The 25,090-nt window shown below is 34.2% G+C and overlaps 1 protein-coding gene across 11 annotated transcripts in view; it reads right to left on the bottom strand.

Annotated features, from left to right (window-relative positions):
* TRDN (triadin) overlaps positions 1-25,090 on the bottom strand; it is a 245,228-nt gene that overhangs the window by 114,150 nt on the left and 105,988 nt on the right. For 10 of the 11 annotated variants that reach the window (XM_035320873.1, XM_035320870.1, XM_035320877.1 and 7 more), the window contains 4 exons: positions 15,046-15,117; positions 7,070-7,105; positions 5,868-5,951; positions 4,919-4,981 (listed from right to left, as the gene is read on the bottom strand). In XM_035320873.1, coding sequence (XP_035176764.1) covers positions 4,919-4,981; positions 5,868-5,951; positions 7,070-7,105; positions 15,046-15,117 — 255 coding nt within the window. The remainder of the gene's footprint in view (positions 1-4,918; positions 4,982-5,867; positions 5,952-7,069; positions 7,106-15,045; positions 15,118-25,090) is intronic. The other variant, XM_035320872.1, reaches the window with a different exon arrangement.

Below are 25,090 nucleotides of genomic sequence, written 5' to 3'. Positions count from 1 at the left end.
GGCCCCCCCCATTGCGGTGAACTGGGGCCCCCCCCCCCCCCCCCCCCCCCGCCCCCCGAGTTAAAAAGACTAGCTTTTGAAACAAAGAAAGTACAGTTAATAACAACGTGTCTGTGCTCAACCCATGCAAAAAATCCCTTGGAGCTCCAAAAGTCATGCTTGCTCCTGCCTGACTATCTCCATTCTCCTCTGCATATGTAGTACCACAAAATCCTTCCTCGAAACTGTGATTAAACATAGACTTTCCTCCTTCCTCTTCCTGAGACATGATCTCACTGGATGACAAGATAGCAGGAATAACCTGGTTAGCCTGGTTCTGTGGCAGTCACAAGATAATGTTTTCAATTTTTACATTTGAGGTCAAGTTTTACGTTATTTTTTTTTCATTTTTGTAACATGAGTTTGCTTGATTGTTATTATGACATCATTACAATGTACCTCAAGGTTTTAATTTGGTAGCTAGCAAGACATCATCTCTTTCCTCCTCTGCTAACACTGCCTGTCAAGAAACATGTGACACCATATCATTTGTCACAGATGCATCTACACCATTGGATGTGCACCCACCATAACCTAGCTCACCAATTTAGAGATTGCAATGTTCCTTAATAAGGGCTCAGATGAAAACCATTGCTCTATTGCAAACATACCTGCACAATAAAATACAAGTCAGATCATGCTCTCTAGTCTGGGGTAAAAAGGTCTGCACATCAAGACCTTGACTTGTTTTACCTTTTCTAAGAACAGCTCAAGGAGGTACATACCTGGATGTGACACTCATAAAGCATCTGTAAAAGAGGGGCAGAGCCTTGGGTTTCTTGAACACGTGTCCAGCTGATCAGGCCTTACATTGTTAAGCAAAAACATATTCTTCCTAACTGGCATTTGCATTTTATGGTGTCCTTGTTTTTCATTAGGGAAATAATGAAGTTCCCTGACAGTTTGGGATCTTTAATCCAGCTATCACTGTTTTGGTGTTCAAAAGGTATGTATAATAGGCTGTGTGAGAAACTGGCCTGGGTGAGATACATCTGTATCTGAATTTCCCTACGTGGAAGGTGGAGGAAAAGGCACTGACTACCCTTGCAAAGTGGTTCTAGGATTTACTATCAAAAATGCAGAACAAGGCCCTTTTTTTTTTTTTTTTTTTTTTTTTTTTTTTTTTTTAAACCATTATTCTTTGAATCAATGCAGCAATAACTAGAAGGCAAGAACATCAGTGACAGCTAAGCAGAGTTTTAGTTAGGATATGGTGTGAAGATCCAGGCTGATATTTTCTGTGCTTTATAAGCTCATTTATTACATATGCTATCTCTTGTGAGAACCAAAGCAAAGTGGGAAAGGAGTTTGCAGCAATCAAACTTGAAGAAAAAGGCTGCTCATGAACATCATGAAATTTTAAGAATGCTGATACAAGAAGAAGCAGTGAAGCTCCAGACTGTTGGGACTGTGAGAAAGGGATCATTAGAAGACAGTCTACAAACAAATTGTGAGTACCTGAAAACATCAAGTTCTGCATAATATAGTTCTATTTCCACTCAAAAATAAACTCAGATCTGACCATACTATCAGAATTACATTTTATAAGCTCACATTGTAAGCAAAGCATAAGAATGAAAGAGGGAGATGTCTTCTTTCACTCGTTTTCTCTCTGCAATTTATAAATTGAGTTTGAGACACTATTATCACCTCAATAATAATACTGTGACATTTGAGGCTTTCACAAAAATTTAGAGGTCTTGTTTATTTCCACACCGGGATAACAACATTTCTAAAACCCTCAATTTGTACATGAGGCTGGGCATAAAAACTTTAAGAGAGGAGTCCTGTTTCTCTCTCAGTATGCAGGCTAGACCCCCTCTGATCTGACGTATCCCAGCCACGGGGAGCATTAGGTGAGTCTGGTGAAAGCTTCTTGATGTCTATGCTCAGCAGGACCCTTCATGGGGATTTGGAGACGTAGCTCCATCTTTATCCTGAATAGCGCTGGACAGATTTTCATAAAATGGTTTGAAGTGTGACTGTGCCAGACCCTTGTGTCTAACAATTATATTTGTTTAAGCAAGACCTCTGAGTTTGTGACAATGGAATTATCTATTTTTCAGGACAATTAACACAATGTTTTTGTACTAGCTGAAGGTCAGAGGATTAATGTGGTTTTATCTACAGTGCATTTTTAAAAGGTAATTAAGAATCGTTCAGTGCATTTTGTACTAAAGACTGAGAACATTTCATATTAAATGGCTCTTGCTCATCTGCAGCAGCAGAAAGAGATGGAGAGAGAGGAATGGAGGAAGAAAAGCACTGAGAAGTGAGCTGGCATGCAAATAAACATATACATCACACAGATGCAGCTAATGGAGAGCAATAAAAAAATCCACTCTGGTAACACTAGAAAGAAAATAATCTCCTGGACAAAAGGGCTAATCTAAAACATTAATCAGCAAAAATATTCAGCATTTGCAGGGGAGTGATGGAGAATTCCTTGTTACAGGAAGAGAGATGGAGAGGAATAGAGGGAAGTGCTGCTCTGAGAGCATTATTTCTGAGATGTTTTTACTACCCACTTCTTATGGAGCATGTCCTCCTCTCATTTGCATCAGACATTCTGTACATGCCACCATAGGGAAAGCCTTCCTAATGGGCCTCCAGTCAGAAGTGAGTCTTCTGAGAGGCTATACATGAAGGTGAGGAGCCGAAGTGGGACTGCCCACCAGGAGGGCAGCTCCTGGCAGCGGGAACTTCCTGCTAGTACAAGGGACAGGTATGGTGATGGCGCGGAGGCAGCATCCTCCTCAGCTTTGGGGATTTCAGTGACTTGGGGGAGCAAAACAAGACACAAAGCCAGAGACATTCAAAGCTAACACAAGGATCTGAAAACCAGGGCAAGTAGTTTATTTTTAATGCAGTAGCCGATGCATAGGGCTTTAATGGGAAAAAAAAGTAAGAATATGGGAAGCTGTTCCTACACTCTTGCTTTTGGATGCTTATCTATGCTGCTGATTAAATGCTCAGAGGTTCATTTTTCGTGTCTGCCCAAAGCACATAAATACTATCAGACACTGAGGCACCTCCTTTCAAAACTGGTCTATGCACTACTATTCTGTTGATCAAATGCGGCAATTATTTCAGGCTTAAAACCTTTTAGGGATAACAATAGGTGCTGCCAATCAAAGCTAGAAAGTACACATGCATTCAAAGAGCAAGCTGAATGAGGAATAACAGCAACATGTGTAGCAAGAATATATTATGGATTACAATCCTTTTACACAAAGGCTAGTAAACTCTTCAAAATGCAGCAACCTATGAGCTAATAAAAGGGACAGAAATGTGTGGATGTCTCGATTTGTCTAATTTGTGTATTTCTAGCATTGGTAGGATGGCTCACTGGATTTAGCAACAGTTTGTGAAGATGAACATATTAATAACTTTTGCTGCAGCTCTGGCATACAGTGTAATCTTTTAAAATTCTGTATTCTCAAAAGAAATAGAAGTTTAGAACCAGAATAAAGTTAGAAGACATATTTGAATTGTCATCTTATTTTCTTTTTAAATCTATGTTATACATTTAAATATGCAACTTGGGAAAGACTATTCCCTTCCATTGTTATCCCTCCCCAGTGTGCCACTCCCTACCATTGAAGCATACTTAAATATGTAACTGCCAATACAGTGCCCCAAAGTATTCTGTACATTTTTTGTTCATTTTTATATTGTATCAAGCATAAATTAACATTTTTCTTCTCATCCTGTAAATACTTAAACAGGAAAGCTTATGTAGACCATGTATTATTAAATGGCAAAGAAAGCAGATGCATATTCATATTTGCAGTGTTAGTAAACAATAGGTTATATATCGTTTTGGCTTTTGAAAGAATTTGATAAAATTTGACAGGTTTGAATAATTAGATAACAGAGCACAAGGCTTACCTTGAGAACATAGTAACTGTAGCCCTGAATCTTTCAATTCTAATTTAAACCTTACTTCAGGGCTTTAGGCATTACTCTAGCCTACAGAACGGCTTATTTGAGTACTTGATGACCTGCAGAAGATTATATAGAAAGTCTCTGACAAAGCAGGAAGTAGAAGCAGTGTATTTAGGTATTAAAATGATGACCTAAACCACTAGACTGACCCTTTTGTTTCTCCTTGATTTTAATGAGATTTGATTTTAATGAGACAGTTTCACAGGCTGACACTTACGGGAGATATGTTTGCATTTGTACATTAAATTTACTTGTAAATTTATTGAAATAACAGGAAAGAAAAATTACAACAATCTTAATGTAGAACCAAATGCTAATTTCTAGCTTGATTGAAAAACACATACTTTAATGTTAAATAGCATAAAACAGAATGGGTTAGTGTAAGGACATCACTAATTTTAATTTTAACTTTATATATATATTCTGAGTGTGGAGAAAGTCTTAGAAAAATAATTTGATATGTAGATGTTATTTATTACTATGTTACTATTTATTAAAGTGAGCCAAATTTGTGAAAAAAAATCATGCAAAGTTCCATGTACTCCATGCAGTCTTCCACGTATGCACTCTTTGAAACAGCTTATGCTTTATTTTATTTTATTTTATTTTATTTTATTTTATTTTATTTTATTTTATTTTAATTTATTTTTAAGAATCCTAAGCTCAGAGAACTGATAATTATGTGTATTATTTATATATACATATATACATATATAGAATATGCATAAAATACTGTATATATTATATATAATGTAAATACAGTATATATGGATTTAAAACAGACTGTGATATAAATGTATATATCTCCAGCTTGAATTCTTAATTGATAATGAATTTTATGCACCTCTATCTCAAATGCTTAAAGCCTGAAAGTGCTTACACTAAACAGTCAGATATCTATTGCAGAGAAAGGCAGACTTCATTTTCTTACCTGCTTTTTTAATTTCAGGGACAGCTGTCTTCTCATGAGCTTTCTCTTTTTTTCCTTCTTTTTCTGAGATTTAATTAAAGAAAGTCATTTGATATGCTATAACTCTGAATCATACACTCAAATATGCATTCAGCCAAGCCCTGATGGACACATGTTGAAAAAAGTGACTTATTTGGGAGTTTAGTTCAGATTATTCCCTTATAGCACTTGCACCCAACTAGCCACAGAGCAATCAGCTGAAAATGAAAATTAATCAGCATGCATCAACTATGAATGATTTGGACCCTTAATAATTAATCAAAAGCTAGGCAAAAATCATCAGTGCATGAACATGGTACCTTTTAACTTAAGCTCTAGTAGCAATGAAATCATTAATAAATAATAAATGACATAAATATTTTCCCATGAAAGCAAACCCTTAGTGGATTTTTGATGCTTCATGGGAATGAATGATCCAAAATGTTATTTAGATGCATATCAAGGCTTTGCAGTTTGATCACTGTACTTTTTGGTTATGATTCTTAAAAAAAAAAAAAAAAAAAAAAAGGCATAAAAACCCACCCTTAAAAAGCGGCACACAGCGAACCAAGTGATATGTTGCTATGTCCACGAGTTTTGTGTTTGGTAATATTACCATGTTCTGCTATTTATAGGGACCTCACTAAACTGTTTGAGATGCTGATAGCTGGCCACCAGACAGTATTGTTTTACTAGCCAGAAAAATTGTTCAGAAAATATCAGCCACTAAACATATCACACCTCGGGTACAGAAGAAAGAGTAACATGCCAATTATGATTAAGGAACTAAGAGAAGGACAATATAGACAGAAGCATGGGACTAAAAACAAAACAAACAAACAAAAAAAAACAAACAAAACCAAAGAAACATACAACAGGCTTTGAGCCAAAATTTGGAATAACACCAATAAGAAATGTTCCCAAAACATACCTTTCTTCTTAGTTTCAGTAATAGACCTCTTTATATCAGTCCTTTTCTTTTCATCCTTTCTTTCTAAAGAAGGAAAGAGTTCAACTATTTTCACATATATGTATGCATTTCTGTATATATATATATATGTAGATATATATTTCAGATAGGAACTCTTGGCTAACTGTAATAAGTTTGAGATCTGATAAATTAGTCACTTATTTAGGAGTTTTATATATGTATCTCAGAAATACATCAATACATAAAGAGTAAATGTGGAGGTAAGATTAGAACTGAAACTAATACCTACTCCATATAATTACTGTTGCAAGTACTATTCAAGAAATTATGAGCATTAACATGGTATAACTAGAAGTTTATTGTGGTGTTTCAGTGTCCATGCACCTGTTCTGCCTGAGTGCTTCTACATAAAATATGCCTTAACAGCAGCAAAACTTGTAAGTGATACTAGGGAATAAGTGCATAATGCTATGAAAAGTCTGCATATATAATATACCATATACCTTTATAACTCTTAATGAATTAGACCTTTGAAACTGTCATTACAAGACTTCTGTTATTCAGGGAGAAATGCCGTTAACCCATTATCTACAAAAGAAAACAAATTTGCCTCTATTTTGTCAATTAATTGGACAAAAGTAGAAATATATATATATATATATTTTACAAAAAGCTACAACAATGTAATTATTTATTCTATGAATTAAAAAAAAAAAAAAAAGTGAGTTCAGCAGAGGAGTCTGTGATTCTTATTTTTCATTCTGAAAATTAATCCCCATTTTGATGGAGAAAAAATACACAAGTACCAGAATAGCAAATCATATTTTTTTAACAAACAAACAAACAAAAACCTTCTCATCAACAAAAAGGCAAATTTGTCATCTTCAGATTGTGCTGCATGGCTTTGGGTGTTGATGAAGGTAATGCAACTATAAGAGTATGGTTTTTGTTTGTTTGTTTGTTTTTGGTGATGGTTTACTGTGGATTTATGTGGATAAAACAAAAACAAACAAACAAACAACAGGTTTTATTACTGTACAAACACAGGAGCATAACACAGGAGCATAAGACTTCAAGCAAAAATCTTTTATTTGCATGAAATTATTTAAGGTATAGGAATGTTTCCAGAAGCCTAGAAGTAACTATGCTATTATCCCCTGCATATATTAACATGAAGATAAAAGAAAAATGAAGAAACTTACTTTTCACTTCCTTAGCTACCACAGTAGACTTCTCTTCTGCATGAAAAAAAATATATACAGAAAATTAAAAAATAAAAAAAAGTACTTCACAGCATACTTCCTAAACCAAAACAAAATATATGTATGCTTGATGTAAAAAATCGTATTTTTATAGAGTACATGAATTCCACAGTCTGTCCATGGTGGTTTCATAAAAAAGTTATTTTGCCTATCATGGAATGTGTTTACCAACATTCAGGGTCTCCTTAAACCTTATTTCTACAGATTTTTAAATGGTAATATTTAATCTTACCATGTTCCATTTCTTTCCTTTTTAAAATATATTTGTTCAATGCTTTTCCCGTGCTATTTTTGTGACAAAATTCATCAGAAAATCATTTGGTTGTCCAAGTGTTTTGTGTACTTCATTCTCTGAGTTGAAACTGTGAGCATGCTTGGCTCCATATTCCTTCCTTCCATGAACATGCTTTGTGTCATTCAAGTTTCTTAACCACATGTAGTGTCAGAAGATTATTTTGTATATATTAAAAGTATACCTTAATATTGTTGTTTAGCTCTTGGGCTCCTTAGTGAGTGTCTCCCTCTCTCTCTGTTTGAGAAGCTGTTCATAAACTCTTTCTAGAGAACATGGCCATCTCCTCAAGATCGAAGACTTCTCAACCTTAGATTACACATAAACTGTTTCACAGCTCCCTTGTACTGTGCTACCTATGACTTTTATGACTTTTCAGTGTTTCATTTCTACATGTAATCAACATACTTCCATGTTTCCACTAACTTTTACTCCTAATAGGTAGAAACTGAAGTGCTGCTAGTATTTCTGTGATCTCATTTATCTATCTATCTATTTATTTATTTTGAAAGCCTCAGTTCTGGTAAAGCTGTTAACTACTCCATTCTTCCACTAAGATTAATTGATTTTGCTTCCATACTTTTCTGGTGCCGGGTGATGCACAGGAATCATTGTACGCCCAAGGTCTCTACAAACAAACAAACAAATCTTTTTAATCAGAAACTATTTCTGCGTTTGTGCACCATGTCACAAGCTTCTGGTGCCCAGTTTGCCACATAAAATATGCTCCAAATATCACAGCAAGATTCAGAGACATATCTGTCCTGAGAGCCATGAACTGAGACATGGTGCTTTGAGCAGTGGAGTTTTACATGGAGGACATATGGAAGGTAGCAGGAATTTTTACTGCAATTAACTTAAAGTACAAAGATAATATATCCCTGACTGCAGAGGTTTTATTGCTAAGTCTCTCCACCAATTAATTCCATTGACATAATTTTCTAACATCAGAGTCTTGAGTTGAAATATTTAGTTCCCAGGGGGTCTAGAGACATCTGTATTTGTTATGAAATTTCTAGAGGATGATTACAGAGAAGTATATAAGGACTGTGGCCCCTATTTGCTGTTAGTGCTGCCCAATCCAATGTATGCAATTTTAGTCAAGTCTCAGGAAAAGCAGTCACCAGGCTTCCATCCAAATCCCAATTGCATCTAGCCCCACTGATGCACCTACTGTACAGAAGTACACATACTACTGTAAGAAGTTTATGTAAATGAGATGATAAACTTGATAAATGGGTATTATGGGAAGAGTTATTTGTGATTTAAGGAAGCAGTTCCATTTTCTGAATAAATTTATTTCCTGTAACCTGAGTAGTTCACATTTAGATTGTGGCATATTTAAGTGTATATTATACACCAGAAAAATTGTCATTTCTGAAACCGTAAATGCAGTAGTTTTCCTTCAGATATGTGCATAGCTAAATTAAGAGGCAGAGCAAATAAATAGGAGATTAGACAGGCCTTTTGCATTGTAAAACTATGAACCCCATCTGTTAATTGAAGGTACTTTTTTTTTTTTTTTTTTTTTTTTAAACTGGGAAAAGAGTAAAACAAACAAATGCACATAGTTTTCCTAAGAAATGACTGAAGTGACCAGCCCTAAAGCAAAGAAGTATGTGAGATGGATTTATTTATTTCTAAGTAAGAGATGAGGGCCTGAGGACATTGGTTAAAATCCAAGTGAGATTCAAAAGAGCCCAGGAAAGAGGTGTTTCAAACCAAATTACATTTAACAGTTTTGTCACTGACTTTTGCCTCATGGGACATAAACTAATGCTTAACCGACAGCAGGAGGGGAGATAACAAAAACATGCAAACAACGCACCACTTGAAAGCAGACATGGCAAGACCAGTGTCTTACTGTGGCAGCACTGAGGGGAATCTAAATTTAGGGTTACATGTGAGTTGCTAGGCATAGTGTCATGGGAATGCTGCCCAGGGACTTGAAGATGATGGTGCTGTGAGAGTTTCCTCTCCATATCGTTCCAGGTGCTCCATGTACTCACAGGGACACTGACTCTGGAAATACTCGTCAGAGCATCCCACCCTCTCTGAGAAGTAGAGGTAAGGAGGATAACAAAATGCAGCCACAGATTCCTTCTTGTGGAGAGGCTTGGGTATATCAAAAACTAACTAGTGGGGCTGTGTGCCAGACATTTGGAGATGTTTTTGTTCAAATAAGCCTTCTAAAGTTCAGACATGTATACAAGGTTTATCTGTATTTATCTAAAACCCTGTTGTCAGGAAATCTTGGGAGAAAAGCTCCTGTGAGAGACTTTTGATATTGCCTAGCTTTGTGAAATACTACAAGAGTTTTTCTTGACTATTAATTCTGGTCATGGCAGAAACAAGGAATAGCAGTTTTATGTGTGTACTCACACACATATAAAACAGATCAAAGTGAGTTGATTTACCTTCTTCAGAGATACTGTGTTTCAGACTGGATTCAATAGGTAAAACTTGATTCAATTATTTTGCAAACATTAAGCTGTCATAATTTCAAATGACTGTTCAAAAAAAAAAAAAAAAAAGCTATATATTTTTTTCCTATTATTTTGCAGGAGATTAAAGTTGTTCTTCTATTGTTTTAATTGGTGACTGACAACCTTTCTCTGCTGAACTCAGTGAAAGCTTTATTCTTGATTTCATTACATTTACGCTTTTAATGACATTTCTTTCCCCTCTGCATTTTGGTTTGGGTGGAGAAAATCAATGAGTGGTCATTGACTTTTGATATTAGTGTCACTCGTTTTCACACAAGACTTTTTTATTAACCATAATACTTAAAAGAAGAATGCAAGGAAATATTTCTGCTTGGTTCAGGATGTCAAAGAATCTAAAAGAGATTTCAACTACATCTAAATTTGTAGTCAAAATTGATATCTCTGAAAAATCCCTCACTTGGGTAAGAGTGTCTCTGTTGGCCCAATTATTTTCTCTGTGAGAAACACTATTGTCTTGTCCATACTACTGAAAAGTCAGTAAAGATCAAAGAATCCTAAATCATATTAATCTAACTTTCTTAGAATTAATTCTTCTCACATGCAAACTCACACACATACACACATACACACACTTGCACATTCTTCCTAAATTATAGGTGGGTACTTAGGTCGAAATTATGTAAATTTTCAGCAATGTTCTGTTTTAAACTTTGCATTGGGCACACAGGTCATTGGAGATACAGTACACCATGATGTCCTAGGCAGTCTCTACAGCCTGATTTTTCTTATTGAAACCATTTCACTATTTTTAAATCTTAATCTGAAACAGTATTTGGCAGTTTAGAAGATTCCTTCATGGAGATATTTTCAAGTTCTGCAGAAAGCATACAACAGCAATATCATGCTTGAGATTCATAGTGCTTTCATGTGACCTTCATAAGTATTTCTCATTTCTTCCTGGAATGATTACAGGCTCCATTTTCATAGCTCTGTTGAATGAAGTACCAAAACTGTTTGCTAATAGCAGGAGGCCATATGTTGCCCTCACTAAACTACACAGTTGGGAGCAAAGGAGTACAAATACCAGTATAATGAAGCCAGAAAATGCATGCCAATGGGAAAAAGAGATGGTATGCCAACCTCCATGACATGATCGGCAGTAGGAAATCCATTGCAACAGCCAATGGCAAACATGATGCAAATATGATTGTGATGAAGAATTAAATTCCCAGGGGAACACTGACACCTTATGGTACTACCTTACTGTGCAAGAGCCAAACGAATGGAGGTAAGGCAGCAGGGTTAGCCTTCTCTGTACTTATTAACGCTCTTACTAGGCAACATGAGTTGACAGCAGCACCAATTGTGTCACCTGTGCTGGGAAGGGTTTTGATCATGCCTTTTATGGTGCATGCTTTTGAGAAAGAATGTCTGAGGTTTAGGAAGAAGAGATGACCAGGCAATATATGACCTCTTCTTCAGGGATTTGCATCATGGAAATTCAGCATTTGAAAGAGCAGCAAATCTTAATCCATGTAAGTATTCTCCATTTGCAGGTTCATCATATGCAAAAGGTTATTGCTTACCTGTAGTACATAATAATAATAATTAAAAACAAAACAAACAAACAAACAAACCCCCCTCAAACTTAAAAAATATTTAAAGTTATTTGGTTTTGTTCTATTGAGAAGACTTTGGTAAATGCTTATTTTAAATTTCATAAAGCAATATAGTAAAGTGGATAAATAATAATAAAAATGAGAGAGTAGAGTAATATATCTAATCAAAATATATGTAGCTTTATACTTATTCACATTCTGCTAAGCACTTTTTAGTGACTATTTAATTTTTCTGTCTTATGCTAGAATAAAAGAGCCTCATGTTATTAAGTAAAATGTCAAGGGCTTTCTGAAACTGTGGATTTAGGCTTTTTTCATCATAGCTAAATCATTAGAGTTTACTTCTTAAATGTCTAATCTAAATCATTAAATAAATCACTTTGAAATATTGTGTAGGTGATTTCATAGCTTTTACTGTCTTCAGTACAGACTCATGGAAATGTCTGGCCCACATTTCTCCGAACAAACAAACAAACAAACAAAAAAACAGCCAACCAAACAAAACCCAACCAAACTTGCATTCATTCTATGTATAGAGTACCCTGTTAAAGATATCCTAATGGTTTGTTTGTTTGTTTTCTTAGCAGGTTATTTTAAAAACTAGTCCCCTGTATTATGATATTTCTCACATACACATTTTTCTTATTTATTTACATTTGGATTAAAATTTATCAGACAATGAATTGTCATCCACAATAATGTCAGCATTATTAAATCTAGACAGGAGAAAAATTCAAAATTCTATATATTTGCAAGGTTTCTAGTGTATCTTGGATTACTGTCTTTCATTTAAAAATTTATTTTATTTTTTTTTAAGGGTAATAGATTTGACATTTTATAGAACAGACATTTTATAGAACAATCTGTGTACAGAAGAGAAGGTCATTGACAGGAAGTACAGAGGCAGAGGCAGACTGATTTGTACAAGATATATACACTTCTATACATCAAGGAAGCTTTGACAAAATGTGTATTGGCTTTAGTAATTTAGAAACTCTTGGTTATATCCCCTAATGTTATATTCATGAACTGAGATATGGACTAGAATTTCTTCCTAAGATAGTCAGATAGTGTACATTCTATACAGCATCAAAGTTAGATTCAGATTTATATTTCAATGAGAATTTAGCCTCCACAGGAATTGTGGAGGAAGTTAAAGATATGTATTCCACAGTAATTCAATTTATTGCATTCTGCAAAATTGGAGAATTCAAACAGTGATCTAGAGAAAATCTTTCTGTCTCTCTCTCTGTCTTTTTTTTTTTTTTTTTTTTTCCATCACAAAACCTCCACAGATGTTTCAGATGTTTCCCTTTTTTCTTCAATTAATATCACAAATAATAACAATATGCAAAAGAACAGGCAGTCAAAGGAGGGAGATATTTCAAAAGCCATCATGATCCATTAGCAGATCAGAACAATTATGTTGATCACTATTCTGTGATAAATGTTCTCCCACTCAAAGATACAAGCACAGATTTTTAGCACAATATAACCTGGAAGATTGTAGGTCTAAATAGGTTGGTTTAATGATTTTTCTCTGTGACAACCATTCTGTTACTTCCTAAAGTTTTACCTTTTATTCAGTGTTGGTTACTTTTATCAAAGGCCAGGACACTTCTTCCATAAAGTACATTTCATAATAAATGAATGCTTCACTATCCTGAGAATTTGTAATACTATCTTTGTATTTACAATAAAACCAATATTTTGTTTCAACCTGTCCCTTCTCCTGCTCAGTAGTAGTTAGCAATGTACTACTCATAAAGGTATGCAAACATTATGAAGACACAGATAGATGTCTCTTCAGCTATTCCAGGGATTTAAATTTCCCAGACTACTTTCTTTCTCCCTTCTGGTATTATGCCAGCTATTCTCATAAATTACTTAATTATTTTCCCAAGGGCTGAAATAAAGCTCCAGAGTTCAAGTTTCCTAAAGCTGTTATATATGTAAATATATATAGCTTGCTTTTCATATATGGAAAACACACAAAAGTGCAATGTAACAGCTTTTCACAACAGCATTTTCACAGTAATTCTTCCTTCTTCCTTTCCTTCAAAACTCTTGCATGAGTGGTGTTGCATCCTAGTGACTGCTCTTGAGCCTTAAAGTGTAGTTAGTTGTATGTTTCTGAGTGTATAATCTGCCCCACAATTTGTTTGCCAAATGGGTGTTTGCCTAATTTACATTCACAATTACCTCAATTGCATGCATAAATGAGCTAATGAAACACACAAATGTGTAACTGGTCATAAATAGTCATTTCTGTGTGCAATTGCAGTAATTGCATGCACCTCATGATTTTGAAAATCAAGAACTTAATTTGATTCTAGTACATGTTGTATAACAGTTACATTTAGAAGATTATCACTCAGCAGATGCAGACATCTTTTTCCATTATGCCTTTTTTTTTTTTTCCTTTTTTTTTTTTTTTCCATTAATTGGTGGTTAACAATGTTTAACATTTCAGGGACTTCTTTTTGCTGATAAGTAGGGTTCAAACATTTGTCTTAAACAAGAAGGATGGCAAATCTATTTATATATTATGGTGTGTCAAAGTAAATACAGATTTGTACTCCTTCCAACAATGTATCTATCAAGAAATATTTATTTGAGATAAAAGGGGAAAAGAGATTGTAAGTCACTTACCTGTTATTATCTAAAAATTCTGATTGAAAATAAGCACTTTATAGAAATCAAATTAATTTAACTGTTTGTTTCAGTCACAGGTTCTGCCAAAATCTCTCATTTTCCATTTTCAAATGCAGGCAAACCTTGTAGCATTTGTTAGTTATGCTGCTGCCACCCTATCTGCTTTTCTTTTAAATCACAACTGCTTTCTGAATAACGTAGAAGACCTCCACACGTAAGTGCCATGGATTACATAAAAAGACTCATATATTTTATAATGTTAGATATTGTAGTATAGAGACCAAGAATGTATGTTACAGTAATGGTTTTAAGTCACCAGGTATAGTCCATTTTAAAGGTAAAATGCATATTTTAACCATTTAATTGATATGATTAGACTGTAAACAATATTTGATTGCAGGGTTATGTTTTAATCTTCTGAATGTAAGCTTTGAATTCTCATTTTTTCTTTCAGTGTTTTTTGCAACAGAGATAAATGTACAGATAATGAAATATTATCTTCATTATTGTAGATAATACACAGAAAAAAAAAAGGAATGAAAAGCTTGAATTGCAATAGCTGAAATAGCAATCCAAAGTAAATTAAGAGGATAACGCTGATTATGCTTTACATTTAGATGGCAACTTATTGCTAAGTTGCTATATAAGCTACACCATTGAAAGAATTTTAGAGATTGGGTTTTAGTCCTGCAATCTATTTGATGCAGGAAATTCCACTGAGCCATCTTTGGGACTTCTGAAAGGAAGATTTGTAATGCAAATATGATTGTACCATTCATAAAAGTAGCCCTAGTCTTTTCATTTGTTTTGTAATACAGGTTATGTTTATAAACAAAATCCATTAGAAAAGAGAGTCAAGTTAATAAGTAGAAGACAATAAAGGAGGAAAAGACTCAAACTTGCCTTCAATTGCTGCTGTTTTCTTTCTTGGACTATGTTCGAGAAGAAGACGAGGTGATACCATTTCCTTATGTCCTGCATGAGTAGACAGGTTAAGAAACACGGAAAATGCATTTAATAACAGGCTATGCACATTCAGTAGAAGGATGAGCTCCTTTCAGAATTGTGTTTAAAATCTAACATTGTGCGTAAAAGCTATTATCTTCTAGAAAGGAAGAAAATGTATTTCTCAAAAAATATAATAATTGTTTTAAAGAGATACATTTTAAATCAATAAAGACCAAGTGACTCAAGCATGTGCTGAAATGCTTACAGATCTATTTTTCTTCATTAGACTAAAAACCTCAGAAGAATAATATTGTAATAATAAAGTTACGTATTCATGATGCCTCTTCTACAGTAAAAGCATATTTTCTTCTGTCAAGCAAATGATCTTCAGTTGCTCAAGTCCACTTATTATGAACTTCTTGAAAGACTGGTAAAAAACATTTGTTTCTTATCCTCAAGGATTATTCTTAATTAGCCAATACCAAGAAGATCATGCACGGGAAACACTGACTAGCTTCTTATTCCAACTGCTGAGTGAAATACTTCAACTCTCTTGGAGTATTGAACTGTGCTTGCTCACAAAATTGAACTGGGACTTCCTCTGCTAAGCACGTGTCCAGATACCATGCTTTATGAAAAATATTTTCACTTAATTTCCTCAAGAATTCATGAACAGATGTATTATACTTTTATATTATATATATATATGTATATATATATATATAGACTATTTGAAGTCTCCTTATTTCCTTCTAATTTATTTTTTCTGTCATTTATGCTTATTAACTATCCTGTCATGGTCACTTGGAAAGTACAATTTCTTAGGTATCATGTGAAATAAAATTAATTTGTGAAATATAATACAAAAATACAGTCATATGCACTAGCACATATTCACTGCAACAGAGCCCACATGCAATGAAGTTTTCAGCTCCAGCTCTACAACAAAAACTGAAAGCCATGCCTCATGCTTGGTGGTAGACTCAGAAGGGAAATAAATATTTTAATGATCCTTGGAAATTGCACTATCATACTTACCCTCTCATTTTACAAATGTATGTATGCTCATGGGGAATGCATAAGAAAATCATCATCTTGAAGACAGCAGTGGGATTTGAGCCCTATGGTCTCAATGTTATTTCATCTCATAAACATGTGTATGATCGCAGGCAAATAATTTACAAGGACACAATTTAGTTCACCTGTTAATTGTAAAAAAATTCACACATGGAACTGCTCAAACTGACTCACATATCTGAGCCACCAGCAAAATGTTGACACACTGACAAAATAAATGTACTAAGGCACTGTGCAACAAATTAAAAAAAAAAAAAAAATCTCAGGTTTTACACCTATTTACTGTTTTGGTGATAACCACAACAGGATATTTACCAATCTCAGCAAAGCTCTATCCTCATGTGACTGAAATGAATAGGCAAACTTCAGAAATTCAGATATCTACCCATCTTTTTCCAAACGTTTTGTGTTTCAAATGAACATCTTGCAATTCTAAACTAAGCTAGCAAGATGCTGAATATCATTTGTTTCCAACAAGAATCTGAAAGTTATACTCAAAGTTCTGTCAACAATGAGAAGCATAATTAACTGAATTCCTAGTTCAGAAAGAAAACCAAAACAGTGTAACATTTAATGAAGAATGAGTAAATGATCTTATTCTTTTTTTCTAGTTTTGATTAAAGTCAAAAAAAGAACTAAAGATTTATTTTTTTTTTATTGTTTTCTTTGCCTTTACCTAAACTAGATCACCTATCCCTAGATGGAAAAAGTAATAAATTTTATAATTTGGAACAATTGTTTTGTGTTAAAGGTAGTAAAGGACAGTGGCTCAGAATGTTGAGTAGGTAAAGAAGGACAGAGAATAATTTAGATTGCAGTGTGGTGTCTGCTGTGTGGGACAATGATCTAGCACCTTCAGGTCAAAGTACAAGATGGTCTTATTATTTTCCTTTTCTTTGTTGTAATAGCAGTTTTCTAATGATTGCACCAGTGTTAGTATAATGCCAGTGTGATACCACTTATTGCTAATGACTTGTCAAGTTCTATTTTATAGTTTTACAAGTTTTAAGCAAATCATTTATTTCATGCAAATTGACCACATGATCTGCTTAAGCACCAAAAGCTTAAGCTTCACAGATCAAAAACTTTCCCTTAGGCCAGAATGTTTGTTCTGAGCTGGTTCCAATCCACTCTGATAAAAAAGCTTCTTTAATGTTTCCATGTGTTATTAAATGTCTCTCTATTCACTTTGATGGGAATGCAAAGGACAGTAGCTAAATAAATATTTTATCCATTCTTTTGATGAAATATGTTAAAGGGGTTATCCTAAGTCAAATTTCTTTTTTTTTTTTTTTTTTTCCTTTTTTTTTTTTTTTTTCCTTTTTCTTTTCTCTGTAAGTTATAAAGCGTAAGTGGCTTTCTGCAGGGTAGAGAATTCATAAATAGAAGTAAGGAATTGGCCTCAGTAGATCAGACCATTAGTATTAATGGTGTCTACTGTCTAGATTTCAGCAGTGGCCAGCTGGACACATATCCACAATGTAAATGAAAGGAAGTCAGGATATTTCTAATGATCTTGGTGGGCAACCAGTATAGTCCATGAATTATGAGAAGTCATTATCCAGATTGCTACTGTTATTACTGGACATACAACTTCTCTGCTTAAAAAATGCAGCCACATCACAGTTTTGGAATTTAATGACTGCATATTTATTACTTCTCATTTCACATGTAGTGTACTACTCATTTGACATGTAGTCTTTATTTCTCTACTATGTGATAAGCTAAAAAGAATGATTTGTCTTTTAGATTTCTGTTAATTAGTCCATGCAGCTGTGCTACAGATACCTCCTTCAAGTGTGATATTTTTATAACTATTTTACACCATATTACAACTCATGGAAATGATGAAGAATGGAGAGTTTTAACTTTAAGCTCATTAGAATATGCTCACCACACAGAAAAAAATAAAAATAAAAAATAAAATAAAAAAGTCATGTTAAGATGTGAGTAGCTTCCTCCACTGCCTGAAAGGAAATTAAAAAAAAATAATGCAAAACTGAGTAGGAGCTATAAGGCACCAGATACTAAATGAATACTTCATTAAAACTAAGCTAGAGTCCTCAAGCTCTGTGAAAATTGATGTTTATTAAATTGTTTGAGATGTGATGAAGAAAATCCTTCTGATTTGTTTGATGAATATTTTAGATTTTATATTACATGATAAGGAATACAAAGTAAACTTTAATTACCTTTCTTTTCTTATTCTAGCTCTCATCTTTCTACAAGTGTCAAGCATGTCATATTCAAGTATTGAGGATAAATTTATTTCTTAGGATAAAAACAAAGCATATGGATTTTCTTTCTTCCCTGATTGGTCCAGTTTGACTGATGCAGTGATTTTAATTGACATAGTCTTTAAATTTACTTTTCTAAATCAAAAGTTCATGGAATTAAAGAAAATATTTCTAAAATTATTATTATTCTATAGCAACTAAAATCATTGTAGATGGCAGAATATTACAATTGGATATGGGGGGAGAAATAATGCCACCACAGAAATCAATATATGGAAAGACCTTTCCTGTGACTGTGTGCTTCCTCATATCTCCCTCACATCCAAGTTTTAGTTATCTGAACAGCAGGAATCCTACAGGCCAACAGCACCAATGCTTTGGCGTATTACCTCTCAAATAGTCTGGAAAAATAACTTCAAATAAATCTTGATTTTCCCAGATGTGTCTTTTTTCTACTTAATAATAGTAGAAATAATTGAAATCAGGTAAGCAAGCTCTTTGCAGAGTCATTTGTCATGAAACATAGATTCAGATAAAATGCTTCGTGAAGCTTGGAACAAGACAAGGACTAGAAGAATGAGGTAAGTGCCAAATATGCTTTTAGAGGATTGAAATCTTAATGGAATCCCCCTGTTCTGTCTAGTCTTCCAGTTCTGACATATAATTCGCTTGAAGTTAAAAATGAGCCTTCCTATGTTATTAGTTGTAACTCTTCAGACATTAGGCTGTCATTGTTCTGAGGAAGGGTTTCCTGACTTGGTATTAGTGTATGAAAAAACATGAAGAAATTGTCTTGCATTAAGATAGAATAGCTGACAATCAAGAGGTGAACTTGTGTAACTGTTCTGAACAATGTAAATATTTGTTTTGGGAAAGGAACTGAAATGAAAGTGCCCTAAATAGGTGATCTTTCTGAGTAATGTCTGATAGCATGATGATTTTATGCAGACTAGTAAATTAAATGGTGCCTTGGAATGGTACTCTGCTCTGGAATTCAGGCATATGTAGTCTACAATATTTTTTGAATGGCCTTTGATAATTTTGACCTATAACAAGTAGCACCGTCTTAAACATTTCATTGGTTCATTTCAGGAGTTAGCAAGGGTCAGGCTCCAGTCCGAATAGATATCTGGGACAGAGACAGCCACTCTGACCAAGTGTAAGGGATTTGATTTACTAATCTTTATGTAGTCCACTGGCTTTAAAAGTGTTAAAAATATGTACATTCTGAAAAACAAACAAACAAACAAACAAACAAAACAACAACAAGAACAAAAAAACAGGATCTTAATTACCCATATGGAACTCGATTTTTAACAGTGACAGATAGAATTAATTATTAATAAAAGGAGACATTTAGAGATGTTTATCCCAGTAGACAATATGCATTTCTGCTTTTCAATTACTATCAGGATGTGGCCATTTATAAATGGACAACTACCCATATGCAGTGAAACTCTGATTTTGCATGAGATTGATATCAACTAGGAAAAACACTGTTACAGTATATCCAGCAATTACTAATAACAATAAAATCATTTAAAATATTCTGTTATACTGGTTATCTTCCAGTTACTATTATGATGTATTAGAAAATGACAAATCTATCTATATGTTCTACTTGGGTTTAAAATGTAATAAAAATGGCACAGATGCTATTGGAACCTTACACAGTATCTAACGTATGCATAAAACATGTTATTGAGAGATTCTCCTCCCTCAACAGATAACAAATTCAAGCTTATTATTAATAACCTAATGCCCCTGGGAGGTCATCCACCTATTAAGTTAAAAGCAAGGACCACTAGGTTAACAGTGAAGGTGTAGAAAGGATGGCTGCAAACTGATAATCTAAATGCTCTTCAGAATATAGTAGGGGAAGGATTAAATTTCCCTTCTCAAGAAGCCAAGTAAAAGGCAGCAGCAACTTGATAGTCCTCTGTTTCTAATACAGTTATATATTTACGTCTATATAATATATACTAGATATATGTGCAGCCATGAACATGTGTGTATATATATACATGCACATATGTATATGTGTATACATGCACATATGTATGGATATGCAAATCCACATACATTTTAAATGATTTTTCTGAACAGAAAATGCTGTTTTCTAACCCAACTTGATTTGGTAATTGAATAGGCATGAGTTTCTATTGGCTCAGATTCCTGGAGTTTTTGTGAACATTAGTTAGTACATTTTCATGCAGCCACCAAACCTAATTAAAGTCACTTGGAATTTCCTTGATATTTTTTTTGTTTTCCTGTGGGTTTGTATCTCACTCAGTACAAATGTACACAACAAGTATAAAATGATGCAAGCAAGAGAGACATGGGCAGACTTAGAGGAGTGGTATTTGCTAGTTTCAACTACTCCAGCTTTACTGATCCCAGACAGAAATCTATGCAGTATATCTTAGTTGCACCACGGAGCTGTGCATTTAAATCTACTTGCAACAATTTATCTGTTGAGAATTCTTTTCCAGAGATTTTTTCAAATTGAGGCTCCAAAATCCCTCTTTACCTCAATCTGTATCTTGTAAAAGCTGTTCTAATGCTTATGTTCAGAAGATTGAAGTTGTTAAGGAGTAAAGTTTTAAGAGATTTTTCACTATATATTAAGTCACACAGCCGTTCCTGACTTTAAAAGAAAATTGAATCGAAATGTCAAATTTATACTGAGGCAACATCCCACATCATTATGTCACCAGTAATTGCTGGAGGCAAGTCTTTGCTCCATACTTGAACTATACATTGCAAAGCAAATTTTACTCAGAATGGCCATGGGTTAATGAGAGGGAAGTTTATTAATACCAACTTATGTAAGTTTGCTTCTGTATTATGTCATCATCACATGCTACTCAGCTCCCTCTGTCGTCTCCACTTCCTTCTGCTACTTATCACCTGCATTTAGCAGGTAGAGATAATCTTACATATTATGCTTAGAAATATTTAAAGCTAGATCTCAAAGAGCTGAGTCCATGGGCAGTGAAAATGATGGATTATTGTATGAAAATGATAGGTTGTTATTGTTGCATACTGGAGTGGAAAAAGACAGGAAAAAACAGATTATAAAATGAAAAGACATATTCAGCTTTTCCCTCACTCTCTAAATAACTGTATGCGGTGGTTTTACCCAGACCCAGTACACCGTAATAAAATGGTTTCGTATACAGTGATCCCTAGCATGATTAACATGAATGTCTGAAGTTGGTATAGATGCATACTTTTCACAATGTGAAGTATCCACAGGAAAATAATTAAAACAGAGAAAAGAAAACTGTGCAATTAAATACTTGCTGCTAACAATTAAACAAAATGGAAGGGACTGATAAGCTGTTATGTTGAAAGGCAATAGATACTGCTGTGCAATGGGATCACTGCTCAGTAATTTATGAGTTATTTGAATCTGGTTTATCTGTAAAATAGCATAATTCCAACTGTCATTAGTCCAACTACATCTCAGAAACATCCACTGATAAAGTCAGAAAGCTATCTAGACATTACTTCAGGACTGCTAAAACTTTATGTTGTCTTCAAGAAAGAGTGCATATGTCAAGTCTTGCTAAACAATGACAGCCTGGCATTAATAAAATCAAATTACAGACACTATAAACCCTCAATAAAATTAGAGAAGTTTGATCAAATGAATTTAGTACATAAAGCACTGGAAGTCCAATTGAGCCCAAATGGATGTGATCACAAGCCAAGAATTTTTTAACTTCTCAAACAGAATGAGGAAGAAAAAGTAAATGACTCTTACTTTTCTTGCCTATAGCTGAGCAACACCTAAGAGTGAATCTATAACCATTTTTCTGAAATTAGTATTTCAATAACACAATTTGAAGTTAGAGGGAAAAAAAGCTGAAAGATTTTATTAGATCAAATATCAGGAGTAGGGCTTAATTGTGCAGAGGTGTTGGCTACTAGCTCCTGTTACTCACTCCCACTGAAATTAATGGGAGCTAAGTATTAGGTAGGCATTAAGTACCTAATATCTTTGAAGGTTAGGCTCTGTTTTACTGATAAACTCAGTGAACTTTCTCTTTCTTCTAAAAGTGACTTGGCTGTAATATTTTGGAGAATCACAAGAGGATGACATATTGATAATACAGAACTTTGAAATTTGAGACTGAAAGCTAATCCTTCATAACGTGATGGTGCTAGGTTTGATGCAAAACTTCTCATCAAATGTGGTTTCTACAGAAAAACAGTATACATGTCCTGAACTGTTACAGGTTGAAACAATTTCAAGTAAACTTCTTTCATGTAAATGATAGGAAAGATGGTGAAATATACTGGAAAGACAAATTCTAATACTAGAAATAATCATCACTTTATCCAACCCCATTTTGCTATTTTTTGCTCCATTTCCTTTTCCCAGGAAATATTCTATTTCCTGTAGAGGAAAAAGATTCCTGTAAAATGGTCCTGGGATTTGTTTTCATAAGTTCCAACCCCTGTGCTGTAGGCCTCCTCTACAATTTTTTGGAAACTATGTTTTTTTTTTTTTTTTTTTTTTTTTTTTTTTTTTTTTTTCCTTGTGTTTTGGCAAGTTTGGAATGTGAAAGGTCTCCATATTTTTCCAATAAATTATTTCCCTCTTCCTTTGCTACTATCCTTTCTTAAACTTTTCATACTTTTCAGAGTGGCACTGATGGTTTCTTAGCTAAACCAACAGCTACTTCTAATAATGCCATTTGAAATCTTATATGAAAACACATCTTTATGTCTTCATTTAAATTAAACTTTTTCTTGAATGTTTTTAGTATACTTCTTGAATGTTTGTAGGCTCTTTCTCAACCAGCTTTAGACATTTAAAAGTTAACTTTTAGACAGTTAAATTTAGATAAGTCACCCAAGGGATCCATTTATAGTCAATGGATAAAAATTTGTACCTTTAAAGGGTGATTCATCTTTTCTATCTTAGGCATCTCTGTTGGGATGAAATTGTACTCTGGCAGCCTCCGTTTCATACTATTGGCTATAAAAACAGCTAAAGGTTAAAGTTTGGCAATTAACTTCTGGATATCTAAGTGAGGTGCAATGAATTGCAAACATTTCATTTTGCATTTTGCAGTTCTACATAAAGATGACAGTATATGCCACCAAAATATTCCAGGACTAAAATCATGAGCCATCTATGGTTTTTCACAAAATAACTGCTGCCTAGAAACACAGTGCTCCCCAACCTCCAGCAATTATATGAATGAATATCACATGCAAAGAAAGGATTCTTTTGTCATGTTGTCAAGCTTAACTGAAAAAGATAAAAGCATTGTTTAGGTTTAATGCTGTGTGTGGGCACTGAATGCCTTTTGAACTCTGTGTGCAATTTACTCTTTCACCTAATGCAGAGTGTATTGAAGGACAAAATGAAACAAAAGGAAGGAAATTGGAGTACTGAAAGGAAGAATAGCACTTCTTGATGAAGAAAAAAAACATCAGTCTTGACTCATTTCAGGTGTATGTTAGGAAGTTGCATTTTTTTTTTTCTTTTTTGACAAGATATGTGCAGAAAGAAAATGTAAAGCAAAAGTAAGAAGTACCCGAACAGTGGAAGGTGAAAGGAATGGACCTGCCACACACAATTGCCTCTGGCTGTGGAATATCTGCAGAAGGAGGTGGTAAGTAAGGGAGAGAATAAGCTGTTTAGGAGACAGAGGAACAGTCTTCTGTCCTCTGCATTGCATGTTTTCAGAACAGGAAAGACGAGGAATTACTGCTAATCTGGAAATGCTCCAAGACAATATATCTTGTTGAAGTGTAGATACTGCCTGTGCTCTTCTTATCTTTGAGATATGATGACCACGTACCATCCCTGTTAAAATCGAGCTTCATCCTTTGACACAAGAGACAACAGAGAATCTATAGCTGGCTGAAGAGAGTAACTTCTCTCAGTCCCATAACAGAATTTAAGATTTTGCCATTAACAAAAAATTCAAAAGGAAATTGGAAGAACTTCACCGTACACTTTTCCTTCTTTGTTATGTTTCAGTGTATTCAGCTTCAAAAAGTGTTTAAGGGCATGTTGCATAGATTTCAGTTGTCTTCCATTCTATTAAAGGTGAGAGATACTTGTCCAGAAGTTAACTTCCCCAAGACAATTTTGGAAGAATAATCTGTCATGGCAAATTTTGAACCCTACCAACAGAAGTTTGTCAGAGTTATATGCACCTGACTTCAGTGACAGCTTCTTCTTCCAACCTTACTAATAACACAGTCCCAGCTCTGTTGAAAATTGTAACCCATCCCTATAAATAACTAATCCTATGTGTGTTCCAAATACAGATACTATCAGCAAAATCCTCAACAGACATAATAGTGTTTTTTTGTTGTTGTTGTTGTTTGTTTGTTTGTTTTCCATTATAGTATTTTTTAAAAGCTAATCAATCTAGGCTTGAAAAGGAGACTCTTTCTTTCAGGAATTGTACATTTTCCCATACTTGAAGCCATCCAAGCTCTAAGAAGCAAACATATGGTATTACAGGCTTATACTGTTTTTTAAGGTTTCTGAATTGTTTCCTTGCCAGCTTTGCTTCAAAATTCAAAAGACATCTTTTAATGTCTGTGGTTATTTTTCATATTGAATTCACTTCTGAAAATTATATTGAGTCCTGAAGAAGGGTTTGTAACTCTACAATGTTTCCATTTTATAGCCTGGTTGAAATACCATCGTC

Source organism: Oxyura jamaicensis, chromosome 3, assembly GCF_011077185.1.
Source record: "Oxyura jamaicensis isolate SHBP4307 breed ruddy duck chromosome 3, BPBGC_Ojam_1.0, whole genome shotgun sequence".
Classification (NCBI taxonomy): Eukaryota; Metazoa; Chordata; class Aves; order Anseriformes; family Anatidae; genus Oxyura; species Oxyura jamaicensis.
This window is presented reverse-complemented; position numbering and strand designations above follow the sequence as displayed.